Source organism: Mesocricetus auratus, unplaced genomic scaffold, assembly GCF_017639785.1.
Source record: "Mesocricetus auratus isolate SY011 unplaced genomic scaffold, BCM_Maur_2.0 Super-Scaffold_100013, whole genome shotgun sequence".
NCBI lineage: Eukaryota > Metazoa > Chordata > Mammalia > Rodentia > Cricetidae > Mesocricetus > Mesocricetus auratus.
In genome coordinates this window covers 51,349,754-51,376,318 of record NW_024429196.1, presented here as the reverse complement: position 1 = coordinate 51,376,318, position 26,565 = coordinate 51,349,754, and the positions used below count along the sequence as shown (strand labels likewise).

The following is a 26,565-nucleotide window of genomic DNA, read 5'->3' as shown; positions in this document are numbered from 1 at the left end:
TTTAAGTTACAGCCACACTACTGGATTTGTAGTTTTAACTTGAATTAATAGAGCAGATCATTCAACATGTACTGGCTAGTCTGTTCTCTAGTGGAGTGTTGGTTAAAGGCGTGTTTGTTGTTTTGTCTTTTCATTAGCAAGCCAGAAGATTCTGAAATGGTTTGTGGTACAAGAGTCATTTCTAAGATAAATGGTTCAGAAGTATGTTTTCCTAATCTGTGGCTTATCTCTTCATTTATTTATTTATAAAGGTTTATTTTCTTTATTTGTGTGTGTGTCTATGCATTTGTGTGTGCGTGTGTGTGTGTATGTGTGTGTGTTCGTTCATATGTGTATCTACAGAACATGAAACTAGAAAGGCTCATTAGGAAAAGAAGGTATCTTAAGGGTTGCAGAAGATAGAATGATGGACTAAATGTAAAAGGAAAACACGGGGGGAGGGGCACTACCTGGGAAAGAAAGCAAACAGTGGGGAGGGAACAAGAACATGGTAAGGTGTCACAATGAGACCCAGTGTTTCATATGATAACTTGAAATTTTCATAGGTAGTTTTGAAATCCCTGATATTTTCATTTTTCGGTTAATTTATCTTTGTAAATCTTATGAAAACGTATGTGATTTGTCTTATTTTTGCCACTCAACTTCTCTTACTGAAATTACTTTAGTGTGTTTTATTTCTTGGTTTCTCTTTCGGATTGTTGATTATTAATACATAAAAATACAACTGATGTTCCCAGATTGCTCCCTGTAACTTTCAAGCTTTCATAGGCTTCCATTTCCTCATAGACTAATTAGATTTCTTTGTATTATCGATGTAATTTCTTATCTATAGAAGAGTCAGCTTACTTTCTCCTTTACAACAGGCATGCCTTTAATTTCTCTTGATTTTTCCTTCCTTACCAACCTGACTTCCATAATATGTTGAGTTGAAGAAGTGAGAACAGGAATCCATGACTTACATTATCAATTTGAGTGGAAAACATTTAGTCTTTGGAAATTATATGAAGTATAAGTTTTTATGAATATTTGATCTGTCGACTAAGTTTTCTGCATCTTCTAAGACCACCATGAGGGGTTTCTTTAATCTTTTATTCTTTTAGCATGGTTTAGGGTAGTATTTGATATTTGCATTTCAGACCACTCTTTCATTAAAAATGTGGGCATATAATTCTTCCCACATATTGTTGGGTTCAGTTTGCTAGTGTTTTTTAATTAAGAAAACATCATCTTTATGTTCACAAAGACATTAGTATAGAGTTTATTTGCAATCAGTTTCTCTGATTTCAGAATATGCTAGACTCTTAAATCCCCCACTTTTTTGTTGCTATAATAGTTTCTGTAACAATCCTATTTTTTCTTACATGTTTAGTAAATCTGCTGTAAAGCCATCTGAACCTTAGTTGTATTGTTTTGTGATGTTTTGTCTTGATGTCAAGATATTAAATTAGGAGTTTGATTTTATACTAGGTAGAGGAAGTCTATTTGGGTTTTCTCTTTTTTTTAGATCCATTTTTATAATTTAAAGACAGTCTTTTAAAGAACTCTCTAGTTTCATCTAAGTTGCAAATATAACATAAGGCTGTGTACGGTATATGCTCAAGTGTCACTTAAATGTTGGTAGTAGAATATGGAGTGATGTCTCTTCGTTTGTGCCTGAAATTGATCACTTGTATCTCCTTTTCTTCTCAACCTAGTTAGAACTTGAGTAATTTTAAATTTTTATATGTGTTTACTTTCATTGATTTTCTTCTTATTGTTTTCTCCCCATACTTTTTAAATTTCCTCTCTGTTTTACTTTGAGTGTGGTTTCTACCCCTGTTGGTTTTATGAAATGAAAGCTAAGAAAATTGATTTTATATCTTCCAAATACAGTCATTAAACCTTAAAATTCCCAAGGACTGCTCTCAGTGTAAATCATATCTATAGACAGTCTATGTTTCATTTCTGTTTGGTTCAAGATCTTTATCTCCTCCTCCTATTTCCAGTTTACTGTCCCAGTAGTTTTAGTTTTATATAATTCTCTTGAAATAAGGTACAATAAGTATTGAAACTTGTTCGCTTAATTGTAGGTTTTTTGTCTCCCACCCAACCACCCACCCACCCAAGGCAGGGTTTCTTGGTGGCTTTGGAGGCTGTGCTGGAACTAGATCTTTTAGACCAGACTGGTCTCAAACTCACAGAGCTGCCTCTGCCTCTCTGCCTCTCTGCCTCTCTGCCTCTCTGCCTCTCTGCCTCTCTGCCTCTCTGCCTCTCTGCCTCTCTGCCTCTCTGCCTCTCTGCCTCTCTGCCTCTGCCTCTGCCTCTGCCTCTGCCTCTGCCTCGAGTTGGAGGCCAGCCTAGGCTGCAGTGTGAGTCTCAACCATTCTGGGTAACAGAATAGAACTCTCTCTCAAACAATAACAGGGAAAGAATGAAATAGGAACACTCCTTTTCACAAATTTATCAATAAAACGTGTAATTTTAAGTGAAAATCTGAAGATGAATTAAAGTATGCATTTTAAATAATATTTCAAATGTTCAGAGCCAGATATCATGATAGGTACCCACAATTCCAGTACTTAAAAAGTAGAGGATTGGAGGGATGTGAGACCAGCCTTGACTAATTGGCTATTTTTGAGGCCAGCCTAAGTTAAATGAAATGTCATGTCCTGTGTTTTTTTTTTTTTTTTGTACCAGCAAAGTGATTTATATAGTGCTAGAAATCAAACCCAGCGCATGCATACTAGGTAAGCATTCTACCAACTGAGCTATATCCCCAAACCTCTTAAGCCCCAACCTAGTGCTAGCAGATACTGTGTAGTATTGTAGGTCCCTGTAACTGAAAGTAGCTGTAACTAATAAGTAAGATATGTAGTTAGGATCCCCCTTATTCTATTTCCGGGTTACTTTACAAACCTGCTTTGGCAGTAAACAAGACAGAGAAAATGATGAGTCAAATTTTTCCTGTTACTGCAGCTCATTGAATATTTTTATTTCATCATTTCAGAATTACTTCCTAAAACTACTAAGAAAACATAAATATTAAAAGGTTTTGAAACTCAGCCCGGCGGTGGTGGCGCAGAGACAGGAGGATCTCTGTGATTTCGAGGCTAGCCTGGACCGACAGCCTCCAAAACAATATAGAAACTCTGTCTTGTAAAACCAAAAAAAAAAAAAAAAAGGTTTTGAAACTCAAGAGCATATTCCTTAGTGATTGCATACGTGTTACTACTATAAATTTGTGAAAATGAATTTTTTAATTATAATTTTGAAAATTCAGTGTATCAAAGACAGTGTTTGCCTAGAATTAGCATTTAAATATTTGTAATAATATTCTGTTTTACACCCTCATCATTTCTTCTTACTTAAATCACAAGATACAAAATTAGAATTTGCTTTGCTTCAAACTTTTTTGATTTTTGCATAACTGAGAATTATTTGCTAGACAAATTAACAATGTAAATGAGATTGTAGTTGGCTTACCTAAGGGATCAAATTATTTTCAAGGATATAAGTGGAAACATTTGCAGATTTTAAATTAATGTATAGATGAGTCTTGTCTGATATTAAGGTGCAGACTGTACTTTAATGATATAAATAATCAACTTATACTCTTACATACTTTTAAACAATTAAACAGTTTCTACTTCTAAATATTGGCATGCCATCAACTAATAGTATTCTGTCTCCTGTGTTACCAGACCAGATTTTGAATTGATTGTTGAGTTGCATTCATATTCGAACATTCCTATTTATGGTGGTTCCTTTAAAGGTTGGTCACAAGCCACCCACCCACCCCACCACCACCACCAAGAAAGCCAAAGTAAGCAGGTGTTGGCCAGTGCTGAGCCCAGCTGATGGATAGAGAAGAATGGGGGTGATCAGAACGGGACTTTCCTATGGGAATACCCCACAGCTATTGCCAGATTCATTCTGATTTCAGAAATTAGGACAATGACTACTTGTCTTCATTTCTTGCCATGTTTCAAAAGAAGTTTCTAAGGTATTTCCTGGGGGAGATGGACTCTGTCATCTGTTATCTTTTGCCTCTATTTTTAGCTGTGGATTTCTTTTGATCATGAGTAGTTAGAAAACAGGTGTAAAACTAGTTGAAAATTATTTACACACTTCGTTCTGTTCATAGGCTTAGTCTATAAAAATGTTCTTTTTTCTGCATCTTGCTAAGGAAATGTATTTTTCTATGTTTTTTCAATGTGATTTTGATTGTCCTTAAAGAAGGAAGAAGTGGGTTGTGTCACAAGAGACTATTTCTTTTTTTTCTGTAAGAAATTGTCCCTCATATTTATCATGACATAGAAAAATCTTTCAATTACTTTACAAGTTATAATCCATCCAAATTAATGACTATGTGAGGCAAAGTATAAACTGGAAGAGAATACTTTACAGTGAATGAATCATATCTCCTTCATATAGACATGAAGTGCTATATAAAGGGGGTTGGAAAACTTCTTTCATGAATGTATTTGCTGGGAGCTCTGCAGTTTGACCAAGCCTTCTTTTCTCTTACAACACCAAATTGTTGTGCTCATCTATGAAGAACCACATGTGATAGGAAAATAGGTATAGTATGATATTGACTATGCTTCCTAATGTGTATGAGTTCATTCATATGAAGAACCATGTATGACAGGAAAGTAGGTGTAGTGTGATATGAAATATGCTCCCTAATATGTATGGGTTCATTCATAATTTTGGAGTATTGTTAGTAACTGTTGTATCATTCTGCTACCATTACACTGATAAAGTTTTTGAGAACTTTGTAGCCTACCTGATAGAAACTGTAAGGCTGTGGAGAAAAATGGCACCACCTCCTACTGAAAGCAAAGGCCATTTGCTCTATATTCACTCTTCAATTAGAAATTACGGGGGATAGAGAGATGTCTCTGCAGTTAGGAGCACTGGCTGCTCTTGCAGGGGACTTGGCTTCAATTCCTAGGACCCACATAATGGCTCATGAATGTCTATAACTTCAGTTCCAGGGTGATCTGATACCTATTATTACCTCTGTGGGCACCAGGCTTGTGGTGTACAGACATACTTCAAGAGAAAACACTCATGCACATGAAACAAAAAAAAATATCCTTAAAAAATGTTTACAGTACTTTGTTCTTTAATACCAAAGCGACAATGAAAATGAATATTTGTTGATGAACATTGTCAGCCTGAAGGAAATGGGTACACAGGCTTTGAGCAGAGAATTGAGACATATTTTGACATCTTTAAGTAAGAAATGATGTTTTATCTCCAAAACAGAATCAAAGTGTCCTGTATTGGAAAATTGAAGATGGGGAAAGAGCTGTGAGAAACTGAAACATATTGAATTGCTGCCATTTTTTTTAATTGGAGACTGAAAAACATGCTCAAGTGAATTTTCTGGAAGATAGAAAAATAACACACATGGAAAACAAGACAGAAAAAGCTAAAGATCAAACTGGTAGTCTCAATATTCACAAGAAATTAATACCTAAAAAAGTGTTATATTTGACATTTCCTAGAGAAATTGCTGAAGAAATAATATAAGACAATTTCCTAGAGAAATTATTAAAGAAATAATGAGAGAATTGGATTCCTAGACTAAAAGACCTTAGGTCTAAATTGTGCCTTGTACAACATTTTTAAAAATCTAATAAAAGCCATCTTAGCATGAAATTTAGAATGATTGAAAAAACCTGACACCCTAAAAGGAGAGTGACATAGCACGTGTAATAGAGTATTTATGGCTGGAGTATGGTCACTCATGGAGCATTAATCTGGCTGACACAGACCCTAGGTTTAATATGAAGCTCTGGAAAAGTGAGTATGCACAGGAGTGAATTCCATGCCTTCAATATCTATCAGCATTTTTTTAAAGGAACAATGCAAAATTCTGGTGGATAATTCTTTTCAATTTGGAATGTTATATACCACTGTACTGCCAATCAGTTGTGTGTTCAAATGTCCTGAGACCTAATAACAGTGTCACCTGATACTGATAACATACGCCAATAGAATGACAGAAGTAACTGAGAATTTGAAAGACCTAGGACCTAGGAAAGCACTGGACCTGGGACTGAGGACAGGGAGGGCAAGGAGCAGCAGTCAAGGGTAACAACCAGTTGATTGCTAGAGTAGTGCAAATTCAAAGAAAGTAGCAGTGGCCTTTCCAGAACCTAGCGACATGAGTGCTACATCAAGTGTTTAGAAAATAGGTTTGATTTTGTCATCTCCTCTCCACCACTGCTACTTGTGCCAGACATTGAACCCAGGACTCTGTACATGTTTGGCAAAGTCTGCCACTGGGTAAGAGCCCATCCTGCTGTTGAGTTTCGTGAATAAGCCTTGAGAAGATATCAGCCTAGGAACATAAAATTTTATGCAAACTTTCCAAAGAGGCAGTTACCACCCCTATGAAAACTTACATGTTGTTGGTCTATCAGTTACATCTGTAGCACTTCTATGGATGTACTTTGAATACAGTGTTAGGAATGTAGGGTTAGAGTACACTTACCATAGTTCATTTACCATAAAAGGTCTTAAATAGTACCTTTAAAAAAACAGCAAATCCAGAAATAACAGAGTAAGCATGTCTTAAGATACTGATGAGTGAACAAAATAAAAATATGTCTAGAAGCATTAAAAATGAATGCCTCTGAGGATGACCAGGGGCCACTATATTTCATTGTATCTCTTAGTATTTAGAGCTTGTACAAACTGTTTGCAAGTCTTCTCTCCTGAAAAAAATAAGTAAACTGTATTTTTAAAATGTCAAGGAAATAAAATAATTCTGGCTCATAGTCAACTCTTTTTACATTTTTGTCTGTTTTTCTTCTCCAGGGTTCCTGGAATAACGATTGCTACGGATATTATCTGTGGTTTTCCTGGAGAAACCGATCAGGATTTTCAAGAAACACTGAAACTTGTTGAAGAGTACAAATTCCCAAGCCTCTTCATCAACCAGTTCTATCCAAGACCAGGAACTCCCGCTGCAAAAGCAGAACAAGTTCCAGCACATGTGGTGAGAGCCCATTCATAGGAGCCATTAGTTTGTGCCAGTAGACAGACAGACAAACCTGTGTTACCTACCCAATGCCTCTGGCTCATGGCTAACGCTTATGTTGCTAAATATGAGACAATTCAATCTGGGAAGAGTTAAATGACCTCATGCAATGAGAGACAAACAATATTGCATTGAGGAGTAGTATCTTGAGGAGAAAGGCTCAATTTTTAAAAACATTTTAAATCACTATCTTGTATTTACTTGTGAGTACATCATACATCTTTGGATGTTTTGAAGTCAGGCAACATTTAAGCATATGGGAGTATGGGCTGTGATGTGACTCGGTGGCCGCTGAGCATACATGAGGCCCTCATTTCTATCTCCAGAACTTCAAAGTAACCATGTAAATGAAATAAAAGGTAAATATTATATCTGAGCAAAGAGACTTCATATTTTCCTACAACATAAAAGACCACTTTAATTATTTTTTGTTGGAAATTTTGTGGTTTTCTTACTTGATTCCTACACATCAATCATCTGTCTATTCTTCCATCCACCTAACATCTATATATCCAAATGCCTATTATCCTTCTATGTATCCATCTATCATCTAGCTGCCCATTTATCATCTACCTACCAATCCACTTATCCATCAAAACAAATATGCATTGTATCCTCAGTGCAACTATATAGACTGATTTATTTTCTTTCTGATTGACAAAAAAAGAGGCAAACTGTAACACCACAGGTAATTAACTTTGCACAGACATGAAACAAACTAATTCACTTCCTTTTCTATTTAAGTTACTTATTATTGAGGTCTGATTTTTGGTGTTGGGGGTCTGTGAGTTGGCAGAGCATGTCAGGTGTGTCACATTTCCATCAGTACCCTAAATGTCTTCTCTTCTTTCTGTGTTCATCCGCTCTTTCCTCCCCAGCTTCTGGCAGCCGTTGATCTGTTTAGGGTAATAATAATTCAATCCATTTTTCTAACTTCATCAAAAATGTTTTTGAACTACAGTGTATTTACTGACCTCATTTTCTGTATATAAATGCTACTTATCATTCATAGCGGTTCATGTGTGTTTTCATGTAGTGACTGTTGGGTGTGCAATCAGTCAGATTAAGAACATTCTCTGTATGGGCAGGTTCTTGACATGGTCATGTAGAAGTGGCTCACTGTCTTCTCTCTTCTCAGAGGAAACTGCTTCCCCTCATTGAGAGGAGACTTTATCAGTGTATGAATTTGGGTTTTGTTCTTTTCCTTTTCATTATGTTAGTGAAACCAGTATATTACAAAGTAGCTATAGGCCATTTTCTTTGCTGTATAATGTTTCTGCATAAGCTATTCGTCCTACTATTAGAGGGAAGTGGACTTTTTCAGCTTCATAACATAGGAACTGCAGTTACTATAGTCAGTACCACTCTTGTTTTTATCTTTTGTTTTATTCATGTGTAAGCTTTACTGCTGTGTGTAGAAAGGCAAAAATGTATTTTCATGGGACATGTAGTAGACCTGCTTGGCTAGGTACTGGCGAATCACTTTCCTAAGTAATTGAATAAAGGTACAACCCCTGTTGCTATGTATAAAGAAGCTATCAGATCATCTTCCTGCTAGCTCAGAGCTCTTCGCTCATGATGCTTGTGTATTACCTATGTAATAAAACTGGCTTTATATCTCCTTGGGAATGAGTAGTGTTCAACCACCTGCTTTTGGCTCTTGAGTGGTACCCCCAGCACTCTGTGGTTTTAATTTGCAGTTCACTAAAGACACCTGGTGGTGAGCATCTTCTCACTTGCTCCCTCTCCTCACATATATTTCCTTGGGCAGCGCATCTGCCAAGGTTATTTCCCCATTTGGGACATGCTTTTTGCTTTGTTATTGGAAAGCTTTTAGAATTCTTTGTGATTTGGGGTAACAATCCTTCAGATACATGCATTTCATGAAGATTTTCACTTTGTTTCTTGTCTTGAGTCACAATAACCTTTCTACTATGACATCATTAAACTTTTTCATGTGTTTTTACCCTGGCTGCTACAGCAAACACCACAGAGTGACCTAGACAACAGAAATATATGCCTGTATATTTCTGAAGGCTGGCAGTGCAGAGGCAGACCCATATCAGCTGTGACACATATAGGAATCTTTCCTGGCCTCTTCCTAGCTTCTAGGGTTTGCTGGCTAGATAAAGTTGACATTGTATAGCTTTAGTCTCTGCCTTCATTGTCACCAGATGTCTTCGTGAATGTCTTACAAAGACTTCCATCTCCTAAAGGGTTAAATGTTCCTCCTAGCCTTCATGTTAATTGTTTTTTTATCTATATCATGACTTCTAACATTCCGAGGTGATTAAGACTTCAGAATAAATGTTTGGGGGATAAATAGTCTGATGACATTTTAGTAATTATGCTCTATACAAAAACCATTGTATGACGTTTTAGCTTTATAGAATTCAGGATCATAAATCCAGAGAATTGGACATTAATGATGAAACTTTAGAGATTTCCTGTCACAGAGTAGATTTATAGTATACATTGTGTCTTCTTCCACCTCCAACATTTACCAGAAACTAATAATTGTTTACCTTGCCTGTCTCAGGTAGTTTATGAAAAAGCTTATTGCATCATTCACTAAAATACAAGAAGGTGGTAAATGAGCAATTAATATTTTCTCTGATTTATTCCTCTTTCCCTTGCCAAGACAAATCAATAATGAAAGTGAGTCTCACTTATGGTGAAGGACTGGCATATACCAGTTGCTCTCCAATACTAGCTTTATCTTCTTTAAGAATGACTGGGATTAAAGGCGGTGGTGGCGCACGCCTTTAATCCTAGCACTCCGGAGGCAGAGGCAGGTGGATCTCCTTGAGTTCCAGGCCGGGCTGGACCCACAGCCTCAAAAACAATACAGAGAAACCCTGTCTCGTAAAAACCAAAAGAAAAAAAAAAAAAAAAGAATGACTCTTGATAAGAAAGAGCCATTTCTTATATGCATTTCATCTCTTCTACACACTCTCCATATGTTTTTCCCTCACAGGTGATATGAAACGGACTTCAATGTACATTCCCCTTTCCTCTGAAGTATTTTTATATTCACAGTAAAATTAGTATAAGCAAATCTTAGTGTTTTGATGAATCGTGGTAATGCCCTAATAAATGAACTAAATTATGTATGTTTCTTAATCATGCAAATCACAGATGGTCACAGTACTATACTGTCAAGTTCACATTTTCAAAAGGCAAAGGAGAAGTTCCTTGACAGTTCTTTATTATGGCTATTAAAAAGAAACAGAATAGAGTTTATAATGAAAATTGCATGGTATATTTTCTTGAAAAACTAAACTAAAATTTACTTATTAGTTATTGCAAGTATATTTGTGCAGATAATGTAGTAGTGAAATTACCCACCCCAAATGAGAATGACCTTGGATAGTTAATGAAAGGCCAAAGTTACATGTTTATATTCTCTACTCCATCATGTCTTTATTCTTTGGTCTTCATTCATTTTAATTCTATCAGTATATTTAATTGTGCTTCTCAGCCTGCCTGGAAAATGTCACTTAGGTTTAAAAAAAATAAACAACAACAGCAAAAAAAAAAACCTTTTTGATTCTTCGCTATCACTTCTAAACTTCCTTTCTAGACAATTTTAATGAAATTGTATCATGGTCTTTATTTGAATAGGTGTGTCACTTGAAAGAAGACACTTTGGCTAATAAGAATGGCTTGGGGGGTTATTCATATAGATTACAGTGTTGTTATGATGTTAAACCCTCTGCCTACTACTTGTCTTACATATTGGAACCAGAAAGTAAAAGTTATGTCTCTAAATATATTAATAAAAAAGAATCATGGTTCACCTAACAGCTTTTGGATTTTTACCTTTACCATAAAGAAGCCACAGTGGATACTTCTTGCCTTATCCCCAAGGGCTATGTGTCTTGAGAGATCAGGAGGAAGTCTTGAGGGATGTCAATAGATAGACAGAGGCAACTTAACTTGAAGACTTCCTGTATGTGAGTTCATTTTTGCTGTTAGTGATGTGGCTGCTTAGGGTAGATACAGAATGCAGCAGGCTTTTAAATCATGTACAGAGTCCTGTTTGATGACTTACTACGACTCTCCTAGATCTCACTGACTATTGAGTCAGGACACACTGTATTTAAAAACACGTGTCCCTCCTTCCTCCCATGTATACACCTGTGTGAGAGATTTCTATTACTTGTCTCCATGTTGATTTCTGAATATGATCCTTAGCCTGAAAGCTGAGTATTTAGAGCAAAGAGACCCCGACACTCTCAGCCCATTTCATAGCACAGGTATATAGTTCACACAGTCTCATAAGTTGAAGGGTTTTTCTGTGGAGTAAAAGAACAAGGGGGTTCATACTCTAGACTGTTCATACATTTCCTTAGAAATTAATTCCCAAGTATACTCCATGGAAACCCCTCTGTCTTGGCATTCTTGCCAATTAGTTATATTTGATCTCTTCTGTTTGTCTCTTTCCTGAACAACAGTGGTGCCACATACCTGTGATCCCAGCTACTGGGGAGGAGGCAGGTAGAACATAGGTTCAGGGATAGCCTAGACAGTTTAGCAAGACCCTGTCTCAAAATTGGAAGATAGGAAGGAAGAAGGGAAAGGAGGGAGGGAGGAAGGTAGGTAAGGAGAGGGGAAGGAAAGGATGGTGTGTAAGGGTGGGTGGATATAGCCCAGCACTCGAACCCTTGTGTAGCATTTGCAGTTTATGAGGTAGGGATAGAAACTTCTCTTTTCTGGATACCATTTCTCTTTGTACTTAACATTAATCAGATTTCTAGACAGTTCGTAATTTTTTATATCTTGTCTCACTAGATTATATAGCAGAGTTTTCCAGGCTGACTATGTTAATAGAGAGGAAGTTTGAATGATAGTAGAATCCGAGATGGTTGGTGCCTACTATCTGTTTATGCAGCTGATGCTCATTTAAGAAGTGTAAAAGAGAATGTCATGATTGCCATGTCCTCTCGACATGCTTAATGTTACATGTTGTTGCATGTTGTAGGGGCACCATTTCACCGGGAAAGTACCGGGAAAATTTGGGAATGTGCTTCCCTAGCTGTTTGGCTTGAGTGTTAGCTCTGCTTCACCTTCTGCTTTTGTTTTTTAAGTGAATTTCATGATAGTTTGTACAAGCAATTGATCTCCTCTTTTCTTGAATCTATGTATACTGTGATTGCTGAAACATAATTATTAGTTGTTTTTGAGTGTTCACGTGGCAGCAGTGACTGAGTGGAGGGGGGAATAATTGGTCCAAAGACATCCTAAATTTAAAACATGGGATATGTTAACCTACACAGAGAAAAGGACTTTGCCGATGTGATCAGCTTCTTTTGCTACATAATAATTATACATATTTCTGGAGTATGGGGTGATATTTTAATGCATATACACAATGTGTCCATCATCTAATCAGGATAATTAGCATAGCTATCATCAGTTCAAACATTTGTCATTTTTTTATGCTGGAAGTTCAAAATCTTCTGTATTAGCTGCTTTGAAATACACAAGGAAATGTAACAACCATAATTACCATACTATACTACAGAAGAGTGGAAGTTCTTGCTTCTTATATCCCAGTACCCACTAATCATCCCTTCTCTATCCTGCCCCTTCTACTACTTATTAGTTTGTTTGTTTATATGTGTGCTTGTTTGCTCTTTATTTCCATGTGACCATTTATATCATCTGTCACATGTTCTGTTTGTCTTGTTATATGTGACTTATATCCCCAATACCACTCACACAGATATACATGGTAGGGTTCCTTTCTTTATATGACTGAATAATATTCCATTGTCTAATATGCCACACTTTGTTCATTCGTTAATTTAAATTACAAACAAGCTTGTTTTACATGTCAATCCCAGTTCCCTCTCCCTCCCATTCTCTCCTGCCCCCCACTAACCCCCCATCCCATTTCATTTCTCCTCCCTAGTGAGGGTGAGGCCTTCCATTGGGGAATCTTCAAAGTCTGTCACATCACTTGGAACAGGGCCTAGATGCTCCCCCAAGTGTCCAGGCTGAGAGAGCATCCTTCCATGTGGAGTGAGCTCCCAAGTCCACCCGTGTATCAGGGACAAATGCCAGCTTACTACCAGAGGCCCCCAGAGGTCTGTAACAGTCCTATGCTCGTTTCCTAGCTATTAGTCTGGGGTCCATGAGTTCCCCTTGTTCAGGTCAGCTGTCCCTGTGGATTTCTCCAGCCTGGTCTTGACTCCTTTGCTCATCACTCATCCCTTTCTGCAACTAAACTCCAGGAGTCAGCTCAGTGTTTAGCTATGGGTGTCTGCCTCTGCTTCCATCAGCTACCGGATGAAAGCTCTAGGATGGCATATAAGGTAGTCATCAATCTCATTATCGGAGAAGGGCATTCAAGGTAGCCTCTCGACTATTGCCCAGAGTATTAGTTGGGGTCAACCTTATAGATCTCTGGACATTTCCCTAGTGCCAGATTTCTCTTTAAACCTATAATGACTGCCTCTAATATGGTATCTCTTCTTGCTCTCCTCTATCCTTCCCTTGACTCTATCTTCCTGCTCTCTCATGTCCTCCTCTCCCCTCCTCTTCTCCCCATCTCTTTCTCCTACATCCCTTCCCCTCCCCCCATGCTCCCAATTAGCTCAGGAGATCTTATCTCTTTCTCATTCTCCCAAGAACCATGTGTGTCTCTCTTAGGGTCCTCCTTGTTTCCTAGCTTCTTTGTCAGTGTGGATTGTAGGTTGTTTCTATAGTGGACTGTTGAGTTGTGCTGCAGTAAACCTGGGTGTACAGCTGTCTTCTTGACTCATTGATTTCCTTCCCAAAAGGAGAGAACTTGTGATTAAATATTTAAAAATCTTCAGATGGGGATATGACTCTGAGTTACCTGGGACAGTGCCAAAACTCACTGTAGCCACAAAGTCCTTCTCGGAGAGAGGAAAGAGTATCAACGTTTAAGGACACAAAATCAGAAACAGCAGTCCAGCTGAGGTGCTTGGAAGGGCAAGGTTGCCCGAGATGAATCCCAGGGTCATCCTCTAAGCTGGAAAAGGCAGGAACAGTTTCCTTATAACATTGAGAAGACCGTATTAAAAACCTTCATTTTGTCTCAAATCATTTCAGGTGCTGCAAAATACCCCGTTAATCAAAACCTATTTTAAAAAATGAAACAGCAACAACAACAAAAAGCCAAAAAACAAAAAACAAAAAACAGGGTTATCTCTGCTTGAGTGTCATTAGTCTTAGAACCACCATTTCAAATTCCTTTAAAAATCTAAATTTGAGATAATGAAGAGTGAGTATGATTTTACCTCAATGAGAATGACCTTCATTTATGATTTACAATGTTCTTACAGAACACGGTGTGAAACAAACAAAACCTACAAATAATGTGGTCAATTTGTTTCTTCACACTTTGTTTTTATTTTGGCATTAACTTTTATTCTGCTTTTAGGAATTTTTAGTTACCGTGACTATAGGAAAAATATGACTACAGGTGTTTTTTTCTGTTAGATGTTGAGTGATGGAAGGTGTTAAGATGTAAAATGACTGACTAGATTTATATGGAGAATATAAATCCTGGCCTTTGAAAAGTCATCTTTATTTCAGTCTAGGTTTTTTTTTCTTCTTTTCATGGGGGATTATGTGCCTTGTTTTATGCAAGTTCCAAAAAAAATGCAGGATCTATATACTTCTTCTGTGTCTTTTATATGAACCTGATTTATTAAAATTGTAATATTCAATTTGAACTCTTTTATTACCTTAATATTGGTTTTATAAGAGATGAGACTCCTTGGACTAACTTCTAAGGAAAAAGGACCTTATGGTACTGTCTCCTGGTTTTGATCTTGTATTTCCTTCTCTGTGATAAGTATGGTTCAATCATAATTCTGTATTTCTTCTCTTTCAGGGGAATTAAAATTGTAGTTTCAAGAATTAGAGCTGATGTACTTGCATTCAGGGTAACAGAATCAATTTGGTAATGTAGCATGAAGCTCATTTCTGACTCTTGCTCCTTAGAATTGTGTTTCTTTCATAATTAAGGACAAGAGCATCAAACCCAAGTGGATAAGCATTCAAATGGACAAAAGCCTATTTTGCTGATTATGTTCTATGTGTGAGTCTTGTGTCCTGGCTCATTTTGGATATGTGTCTTGACTCCTTAGTTTTGCTACTCACAGCATAGTACCCCCAAGCAGTGCATTATGAAACAGGAAGTTAGGAAACATGGTGGAAAGGCTTCCATTACAGTGTCAGTATGTGACAGAACCTCCATGCTCTCTGCTTTCTGTGTATCCTGCCTGGTGCCATCTTTTAAGATTCTAGTATTTCTACTTGGCAGAATAGTTGGCTGGGCTCAGTGTCATTAAATTGGTTTGCTTGACAGTGAAATGGAAATCCTTGGACTGCAGTCTATTCTTTCTGCTCTCTTGTTCTTTGCAGTTATAAAAAGCAAGTTGAAATATTCGTTCCAGAAATTCACAATAATTTTAGAAAACAAAATGCTGACAAATAAAGTATGTCCTCTTAGGGCAATTGTATGTGTGGTTTTATAAATGCTTTTAGCTTCTTTTTTTAATACTTCATAGTTATTTTTGGTATGCATGAGTGTGTATGTATGTGGGCACATGTGTGCCACCGCACATAGGTGAGGTTCAAGGACAATTGAAAGAAGTGTTCTCTCCAGCTACCACATGGTCCAGGGACAGAACTCAGGTCTTTGGGCCTGGAGACAAGCACAATTACCTGCTTCAATGTCTCACCGGCCCTGTTTTTTTAGTTCCTAAAAATGATTTTAGACATGCAGAAAATACTTAGGTCTAGTAAAGGGACTCTAGTTACACTTTCCCAAGACTAATCAGTTTTTGTATTTCAACATTTTCTTTGTTCTCACGTGCTCACTCTTGCATTATGTTTGTGCCCCCACCCCCAACTTTTCTTCTAAATATTTCTTATGTTCCTTCTCCTTCCTTCCCTCTCCAGAGAGGAAAGTCAGAAAGGACAGTCTTGCTTTTTTCCTGAGCAATCTGTATAGACAACATATAGTTCTGTCCCTTAATAATTAGTGTTTGTTTTCTTAAGTGGATGATCTTAGGTAATTACATTTTAATCAAATTCAGAAACTTTAGCATTGACTGTAATGGTTTTATCTAATCAACAGTTCATACTCCAATTCCATCATGAATCTCAACAGGGTTTACAGCAGTGTTTTTCTGGTTGGTTATGTGCTGCACGTGGTTATAACCTGGCATTGTCCTTAATCCAGGTGGCTCCTCTGCTTCTCCCTTATACTTAACAATAGCTACTTTACATTTTTATTTATTTCTATTTTTAGTGGTGGACTATCCTTTCACAGAGTGTTTCTCAGGTTGTGTCTGAGTTTTCCTCATCATCAGGTTATGGCTATAGCTATGTGCTTGGACACTTGGGCCTGTTGGAGTAAATTAAGATAGTGAATGCTCTAGCTTCAGAATGTTCTATCTGGAGGTTATGATATGATCCTGCCTCTCTTTAGTGACTTTTAGTTGATCACTTGCTTAAGAGCACTGAATTCTTTGCCTCACATTTACCTTGTTTGGGTGAAAGCATTTAATCCCAAGTATGCCACAGAAGAAAAAGCAGTGAGACTGCGAAAACTAAGATATCTCAAACAAATAGGTCCCATTTCCTGCTTTATCCCTGCTTAAATGGCTACAGTCATGTAGTCTAAGACATTCTAAACTTTTAAACTATCTTTAACAGGTTTTTTCCCTGCACCTATCTTTAAAAAAGAAGTAAAATAGCTCAAATTTAGAGTTTGGGGGCAGAGAAGGGAAACTAAAGTTAGAGCAGAATTTATCTCACTGAAATGTCTGTTAGTTTACTTGGCAGTTAATGATACATGTAGAACCTTCATCCTCAAAACTGTGCAGATCAAAAATGCATGTTGATTGAGAGAAGCTGGGTAGACTTGTGGATGATAAAAATCTCCATTTGAAGAACTCACAGGTCATGTCTGAAGTGTTTCTCCTGAGCATGAGACTCCCAACTAGTGGCCATTGCATGGAAATTGGTGTGGGCTGCATGCTACTGGAGGCAGAAATACTCCCCTTCCATCTTAAATTTCTTTCGTGCCCTTACTCCCAGCCTCTGGTATCTGTGAAATCACAAATTATCCTCTTAAGTGACTTTTGGTGCTTTGAAGTTGTTGTTTTAGGGAAAACTAATACAAAGAAATGGAGGGAACATTCCTATGTAAGTTCTAGCTGTTTATGGAATCAAACACAAAAACAGACCATTCCACTACCAGAATGCCCTTTTTACTCATAGAAACTGCTCCTTGTAGGTTATGCAGCCTGCAGAATAAAGTATACATAAAGTAGGATTTTTTAACTTCATCCTAAGTTTCTTCAGTTTTTATCTTGTTGTGATATGCAATTCTAGCTTCTCATTTTGTTTTATATTAGATATTTTAAAGGAATTCATGAGTTCCTTGTGCATATATGAACTACAGGCTTAGTTCTTCAAGAATAAAAAGAGAGATCCGATTTTTTCTTCTTTAATTTATTTTATATTCCACAGTTTCCCCCTCCCTTCTCTCTTCCCATCCCCTTCCTCCCTACCCTTCCTCCTCCACCACCACCCCCATCCACTCCTCCTCTTTTTCTATTCAGAAAGAGGCAGGCCTCCCATGGTTATCTATAAAGCATGACATATCATTGCTGTAAGACTAAGCACCTCCCCTTGTATTAAGGCTGGTCAAGGCAATCCAGTATGAGGTCTATGTTTCAAAGAGCCAGCCAAAGCATTAGGGCCAGCCCATTCTCCCATTGATAGGAGTCCCACAAGTAGACCATGCTACACAACTGTCACCTATATGCAGAGGACATAGGTTGGTCCCATGCAGGCTCCCTGGTTGTTGGTGTAGACTGTGAGTTCCAATGAGTCAGGCTAGTTGCTTCTGTGGATTCCCTTGTGATGTCTGTAACCCCTCTGGCTCCTACAATCCTTCCTCTCTTGAGCAGGGTTCACGGAGCTCAGCCTAATGTTTGACTGTAGGTCTCTGCATCTGTTTCCCTCAGTGACTATATGAAGGCTCTCTGCTGACGTTTGGGATATGCGTGTAGCAGAGTAGTATTGGGTATCATTACACTGACTTTTTTTCTCCAGTCATGTTTGATTCTATTCTAGATGTCTGATTCTATTCTTTCATAAACACTACCGAAACTAGAGAGTAAGGCTTATTGAATTTACAATGAACCCACATTGATAACTTAGAATCAGTGTCACTGTCACAGCTGGAAAGCAGATGAGCACTTGACCACAGAGTTGACTAGCCCAGAGACACTCAGATACCAGTTCATGTACACTAGACCCCCAGCCATCTATGGATAAGGCCATTGGGGGTGAAAAAATGCCTCTACCAAACCAACATTTTCCCTTGTCATCATTCCCTTAAGAATACATTGTGACAGCTACTTACCAAGGACACACATTGCATTAGGTGTGGTAAGTACACGAGAGAAGAATCTTTAAAACTATACCAAAGGCTCAATATGCTTGCTACTACACCATTTTACATAAGGGACATCAGCAGTTCTTTGTATCCTTGACTGTTTTCAAACCAAATCATCACCCATACTGGAAAACAGTTGTATGCTAGAGATTATTTAAGCGGTCAGGGAATTAGCTGGTTTTTCTGTATGGAAAAATTAAGCAGAAAGGGAAAAATGCTATAAGAAAAACTGTTTAAACCATGAAGGAGTTAGATTCTTCTTTTCCCCTACCTCTATCTCAGGCTTCCAGATGACACCCCTTCTCCTGTCCCAGGTAAAACTTGGTGGTTTGAGCATGGAGGTGACAGTAGAAACTCTGTGTATGGAAGGACACTGAGCATGGTTGAGAACAAGCAGAATTCAATCAGTATCTGGACATAGAATACTGATTTTGTTCAGCAAGTAGAATACTGTCAGTAGTATATGACTTTGCCTTCTCATAGATAGTTTCAAAGGGTGTCTTTGAGAAGGTTGGTTATCCCAGTACTGAGAAACATCACCCATAGAAGTTCTAGAGTTAAGCATCTGATGGATCACCCCATAGAGAACTTCACACCAAGTCCAGGCTTGGCCTTGGAATTTTTAGTTACTTTTGAGAATGAATGTCATTTTTGGACTGTGAGACATCTCAGAAAAGTTAATAGCTGATAGAAAGAAAATGCCCTGTGTCAACAAACCAGAGTGGTTGGGAGAAAGAAAGAACAAACAAGACTCTGGGTGAAGAACAACAAAGAAAACCTCTAGAATCCACCATCAGTACTGAACTCATGCAACGAGATTAGGGTGTCCACTTAAAATAATCTTTCAGAAAACAAAGGGGAATTCTTAGGAGTTACAAATATGTAACACAAGAGGAAAATACCATGGAGTTGAGATAAAGTAGAGTATATGCCTAGAAAATAGGATAGAATGAAATTAAGTAAATAATCCTTTTCAAGTATAAAGATAAAAAGCAGTCTTGGGGGTTGAACATTAAAATAACAGGAATTCTAAAAAGACGAAAAATAATAAAATAATTCAAAAATACTTCCAGTGACTGAAGGGCCTGTTTTGCCATTTGAGAAATGGCCACCACAGGCCTGAGTCACGAATCTGTACCAAGATAAGGGACAAGAACCAATATGTTCTGAAAGGATCAGGGATCAGAGTGGCTCAGGCTTCTAAACAGCACCCGAAGAGCGTTCAGATGACCGATGCTTAAAAAAGAAAAGTGCTTTCCAGTCTAGGATTTTATAGTTTTCAGAAAGCTTTTAAAGACAGTCTGAGCATCATCAAATAAGAGAGTATGTAAAGGAAGAGGGCACAGGATGAAGGAAGCATAAGGCTTAGCGCAGATAAGAGGGAGCAGACCTCCAGAATTCTAAAGGAGACAGCTGTGTGCCAGACCTTAAGAGCAGACAGATCAAATAATACCCAGCCAGAGAACCTTGAAAGATCCTTCTTCCAGAAGATAAAAGGGGAGGGCTGGGGCTTAGCTCTCTTGTAGTGTGTTTGCCCAGCGATTCCTGGGTCTTTGATACCATATCCAGCTCCAACTCCATTTCAAAAATTGGTATTTCACAAGACTATCATTATACTAATACCTAAATCAGGAACAGTCACCACAAGAAAACCATGAGCTATTGTATTGAATTAGCATTGTTGTGAAAATCTCAATTAAATATTCTCAAGCTAAATTCAAAGCCCATTAGAAAGACTACATTATGACCCAGTTGAACTTATATCCCTAGCATGCAAAATAGATGTAACTTAATGATTGTGATACATACAGTAGTGAAAAAAATAAAAAATAACATGATCATCTCAAATGACAAAGAAAAAGTATTAGACAAAATCATATTTTTCTTAATTAAAAACAAAAACTACTGCAAAACTACTAGGCATTAAGGAGTTCAAAAAAGTCATAAATATAGCAAAAGCTATTTAACAAAAATGTGTTGCTTGTATCATACCAAAAAATGAAATCCTTTTCCCCAATATCTGGTTCATAACAAAGGTGGCTTCTTCTGTCATTTTTTGTGTTACTAAAAAAGCTAATAAGTGATCAGACAAGAAAAATAAAGTCATAAAATGAGGCAGGAAACAAAATCTTTGCTTAAGGATATTACCCTATGTGCTAAAAGCATAAAATGAATCCACTGAAGTTGCAAGATGCAAAATCAACTTTAAAAATCTACTTGCAATTCCATATGAAAATACTGACAAAGTGGAAAAATATATCAAGGTAAGTTTCTTTTTTATAACAGCACCAAAAATAGACAAGAATAAACTTAGCCAAAGAAGTAATAGATCTTTGTAGGAAAAACTATTTAAAACATCAATAGAAGAACGCAAAGGAGATACAAGAATCCAATGTTCATAAGCCTAAAGAATATTATTAAAATGACCATATTCTCCAAAGATTCAAATCTATCAGACAACTTCAGCACAAACCTTGTTAAAAATCCCAATCATATTCTTTAGAAAATGAAAAACAACTCTTTTAACAATTTATGTAGAATCGTGGAGACCCTAAATAGCCAAAGCACTTCTAAGACCATAAAGGCATCACATATCCTGTTTTAAAATGTATTATAAAGTTTATTAATAACAATACTATCTTTTTTATAACAGCAGATTGATAGATGAATCAGACACAATTAAAAAATAATTCCAAGCATATGAAAAACTCATTGTTGGCCTTGGCACCAGGGTACAAATGGGTAAAAGGGTGATCTGTCTAATAATTTTTATAGTAATGGATAATGGACATGTATATAACAAACTGGATAGCCAGTGAGTTGAATATGCTATTGAACAGTAGAGCTTCTCTCTACTGTTAATGGATTTGTTACAAATAGCTGTCCCTTTATTCTTCTACTCCAAATAGATATCACAGATGGCAAGGAGCAACTCAGATTCCAAAACTGCACTTCTAAATGCCAAGGCTCATAAGCCTTGAGAGCTAGAGGCAGAGGCACATTGCTCTAGGCTTCAGGTGCCAGCACCCAGCAGCTAGTGTTCTTCCATGAGCTTGATGGGCCTCAAGTTGTTGATGATGTTGAATGACATAGGGGAAAGCTTAGCCTTATGTCTTGTTTTGTGTTTTTCTAACCTCCTTGCCCCTATCCCTACCACGCACGCGCGCACACACACACACACACACACACACACACACACACACACACACACACACACACACACACACACACACACACACACGCCTGAGCCCTTCTTCCTGGTATTTGCAGTTCAGCTTGTGGAAGATCAACTTCAGAATTTACATCCAGTGTACCTCTGTGTACACCTCTGCTCTACAACATAAAAAACATTGGACTGATTCCTGAATTGACATCAAACAAGAGAATAGACAGGGCTGAGCTCTCTATTAAATTGTCTTCTGGTTATCAAATAAAGGCTCCTTTGTCATAAAGGCCAAAGACAAATGTGTATGTTTAATATATAGAACAAAAATAACTCTATTTTTGACATAGTACTCAGAGAGACAATAGGTCAGAAAGCCCAGCCACCCCTGAACTGAATTTAGACTCCATATTACTGGTGTGATAGGTGCAAGGGACAGATCAGTGATGGGTGCATTGCTGCTAGAAATGAGTTTTTACAGTAGATGCTAAATTAGGTGTAGAAAGTAGCGGAGTTATCAAGCCTCCATGGTCATGTCTGACCTTCCAGGTCACAGCCGTGAGATCATAATAAAAATGAGTCTCGGGCTTATCGAGAGAGGCAGCAATAACTGGCACAGAACAGTTTTCAAGCTTCTCCACAAATGGGATGACACCAGAGCTTATTTGGGGTCACGGAGGAGGTACATTGGTTTTGATCAGTTTTTAGAACTATATAGCAGCTTATCTGTGGGTCAGAGACATTTAGTTTTCTCCATTCTTTTTTTATCCCCCATCTCCACTCCCTTTAGCACTGTGCAGATTGGCCTCTGGAAGCTGGTACAAGGCTGTAGGTATTAATAGGACTTGGGAAGATCCAGATTCCATGTCTACAGCATCAGCTTCAAGCCTCAGCCTTACTGAATGTTAAATTCAGTACAGGGAGGGGACATCAGCAAATGGGAAAATAAGCATGATGGCAATAAAAATTTTTTTCAGAGAACGCCAAGGTGCTGATGAGCATAAACTCATCCACACTTGTTTTATCAACTTCCAAAATGTTATACTCTCACACTTATGTCTCTAGCTTGACTTCTTTTCTCTTTGGCTCAGTTGTAAATTATTCTTGTTAAAACAATTGTGAGGTGCATCTCACCCTGAACTCTTGGGGAAGGGTCTAGGCCCTGCCCTATATGAAATGACACACTATGCACACCCCCATGGAGGGCCTCACCCTCCCTGGAGAAATGAGGGGATAACGGGGGGGGGGGGGGAAGGCACGGGAGGAAGGGAGGGAATGGGAGAGGGACCTGGAACTGACTTGTGAAGCAACCTTGTTTCTTATCTAAATTTAAACTGGAAAATAAAATTTAAAAAAAAAGGCAAAAAAAAAAGAAAACAAACAAACAAAAAAAAACAATTAATTCATGGCTATCAAGTACTGTTATTGAGCAGGTAGGGAACAAATAAATAAATCTATTGTGCCTGCCTTCTTTAACCATAAAAAAATTATCAGAAGTTTATAAAAATAAAGACAACAACAGTGTAAGACACAGGCTGCTACAGTTGTTCCATGTTACCTGCTGGGTTGTTAAAGTGCTGTAGACATTAGAGTTTTACCACTAGCTGTGAACTTCCAAAATGTCCCTGGGAGAAGCATTATCATGTGCTGAAAGGAAGTTTTAAAGTCAAGAAATAATGGAAACATCTTCCTGCATGGAAGAAGCTTCTGTCCATGGGTTGTTTCCCCTTTTCTGAAGTGCTTTTGACCAGAAGAGTTTCAAGGGGTTTTAGACTGGGGATTTCTTTCACAGATTTGACTAGCTGAACCTCTCTAACCCATATTCTAAAATATGAAATACTTCCAGGGATGTGTCAGATACTTGGGTTAGAATGCCTAGGATTGTTGGAAACGATTTTAATGGGGATGAAATGACCCTTATTTACTTTGCTTTGTCTAGGAAATCGGCTTCCAAGTGATAGAGGTTCAGGGAAGCTTATAAGCAAACTTGTGGTGTGTTTTCTTGATTGGTAATTGTTGTGGAAGTTCCCAACTCACCTGGGAGATATAATACCTAGGCTGGTGGTCCTATGTACTGTAAAAGTTCAGGCTGAGTAGGCTATGAAGAGCATGCCAGAAACCATCATTCCTCCATGGCCTCTTCTTCAGTTCCTGACTCCTGTCCTGATTTCTCTAGGCGATGCACTAGGAACTATAAGCTGGAATAAATCCTTTCCTTCCCACTGTTACTTTTGGTCAAGGTGTTTATCACAGCAATAAAAACCAAACTGAAACTTTGGCATGCAGCATTCTTGTGTTCTCAGGTACTTTGGTTTTCTGTGAAACCTGGTATCTTAGAGCCCATAAGTTGTCTGACCACATACTGAACGGTTATTGGTTGTTTCACTTACTCTTTATGTTTTGCCCATCATGCTATTTTCCTACCCCACAAAAGCTACTGAACATTGTCATTCCTACCCTATGTAGGATTTGTTACCAGAGAAAGGAGCTTCATGAAAATGTAAATAACTTAAAATTTTTCCTTGTGTATAAATTGAATCGAAGTAAAATTCCCTGGAAGACAGATGTGAAACTGAGTTGTTCACCATGATAGTGCTGAAGCATCATTTATGGCTGTAATGATAATAATAGTGCTATCCAGCCTGGTAACTGGCATCTGAATTAACAATCTACTTAGGAGTCATGAATCAGATATTCATTCTATGGGATACACTCATACTAAGCAGTACGTATACCAGACATTGCCATCCAGAACATTTGCAGTTCATTTTGCCAATGTACCAGCACTCACTATGTGCTTGACTGCTGGTTAAGTCTGCATACAGCTTGTCTCCTCCCTGTGAGTTCATGAGCTCTGCCAAGTCAGTTGTGTCGGGTAGCTTACTTTCAGATGCATTAGTAAGGTGCCTGCAGAATGGTGGTGATGTAGACAATGGATTGTTGTCGTCAAAGTTCAGAGAATGAATTGTATGTATGGAAGCAGAAAAAATGAAGCTCGTAGGAAAGGGAGAAAGGATGCCCTCACGTAGGGGAACAACCACATGGTAGAGACTCTATCAAAGAACGGAATAGGATAAAAGAATGGGGAAGCTAAGAAATAGGTTGGGGTGTTATGTCATAAATTGAGGTGTTAGAAGAAAAGATGGCCAGGTAGTTAAGAGGACCCAGGGGGGCTCAGTAAAGATGAATCAGCATTGTGCAGGCTGGGGAAGAGAATGTGTGAACCGTTTGCAGATAAGGTGAGTATCTCCCTTATGCAGTTCTGTTAGTAGTGTTAGAAATGGAGTGTTACATAGTGACCAACTCATGGGGTTTTCCTCAGAGAGGCATTGACACACAGTGACAGTAATTAGGAGCTCTGTACAGAGAGGATTTGTGTTGGGATGGGCAGAGAACAGCATGGAAGAGATTGTTTTTAAAGTTAATTTTTATTTGCTTGTACCTATATGTATGCACTAGGTACATGCCTAGTATCTACAGTGACCAGAAGTGGACATCTGACCCGATCCCAAATCTGGAGTTACAGATGCTTGTGAGCCACCATGTGGTCAAGTGGGGAGGCTCTTAATTACTGAACTGTCTCTCCAGTCCCAGAAGAGTCTATTTTGAATGAAACTGTGGCATGAATACAATATCTGAAGAGTCAGTGGGTTAGGAAAAGCAGGTTCTGTCAGGAACAAACATGGCAACTGGTGTTAGCATCAAGAGTGGGGTGAGATTTGTCACAGGACCGGGAACTCCAATATATGAGCCTTCCAAGTTTTCCAGAGAGTGAAACCAGATGTCTCTGCATTAGAAAACTCATGCTCCCTGGGTGAGCAGTGGTGGATTCAACCATAGTTCTAAATTCTGGCTTTATATCCACTTCACCTGGGATGTTTGTCTATACACAATCTGAGGCTATATCATAGATCCCCCGAATTGGAGCTTCTAACTTGAGGAGCCAGACATGAGTATCATGTAATCCAGGGTGGTTCTGTGTGCAGCCAGAGGGACAAAAACAGTGATTTAGAGTAGAGGATGGCAGAATATAAAGACAAACTTCAAAGTACAAAAACAGGTATCCATTTGGCCCACAGATCATGTGTTGGGGAACTTTCTACTAAAAGAGTAAAGAAAAGGAACAGTGAGATGACAAAGTAGATGGTAGGGAACTTTCCTGTGTATTGTGTCCAGTCAGGATGGCAAAGTGAAGACTGACAATAATTACTGACTAGTTAGAGCCACCTGGGTTCTTGCCCATTTTGAGTGCCCAGAAGTGACCAGGCAGAACATGTTTGAATGAATCATTGTGTAGAACCTTCTACTTGGTACACTTAAACTTTGTCCTATTGCTGATAATAGCTACTCATTTGGGCAACAACTGTGACAAAAATGAATGTTTCTTTCCTTCTGTGCCCATCATGCCTTTGTTGTCAAAGAATTACTTTTCCTTGTAAATAAGTGTTCTCTGTATAAAATAGAGTGTTTTCACACTAAGGCATGGCTGTGCTCCCTTCCATTTCATTACATATCACCATCTCCCCACAGGTTTGTCACACATTGAGAACCTGAAGTTAAATGGGCTGCTCTGTTGTCACCTTCCCCTGTCCTTGTGATAAGGCTGGAAAAGTGTTTCCATTGATATCTTCCATGCTTTTGAATCAGCTGTACACTTCACATCTACCTGTTGATTTGTATACTGTTATAATGGACAAGCAAACCCATGCACTTCCTATAATGGGTGAGCAGACCCACCTTCTTCCTCTGATGGGTGAGCAGACTCATGTACTTCCTATGATGGGTGAGCAGACCAATCTACTTCCTATGATAGGTGAGCAGACCCATCTTCTTCCTAATTTTTACCCTTAGCACTGGCCATCTTGTCTGCAGGAAATGCTTCTACTATCATGGCCTCCACTACCCTGGTGG

General features: G+C 38.2%; 1 protein-coding gene across 5 annotated transcripts in view; it reads left to right on the top strand.

Annotated features, from left to right (window-relative positions):
• The window catches only part of Cdkal1 (CDK5 regulatory subunit associated protein 1 like 1), a 523,909-nt gene that overhangs the window by 366,051 nt on the left and 131,293 nt on the right, over positions 1-26,565 (top strand). For all 5 annotated transcript variants that reach the window (XM_021225040.2, XM_021225041.2, XM_040755764.1 and 2 more), the window contains one exon: positions 6,814-6,994. In XM_021225040.2, the coding sequence (XP_021080699.1) occupies positions 6,814-6,994 (181 nt within the window). The remainder of the gene's footprint in view (positions 1-6,813; positions 6,995-26,565) is intronic.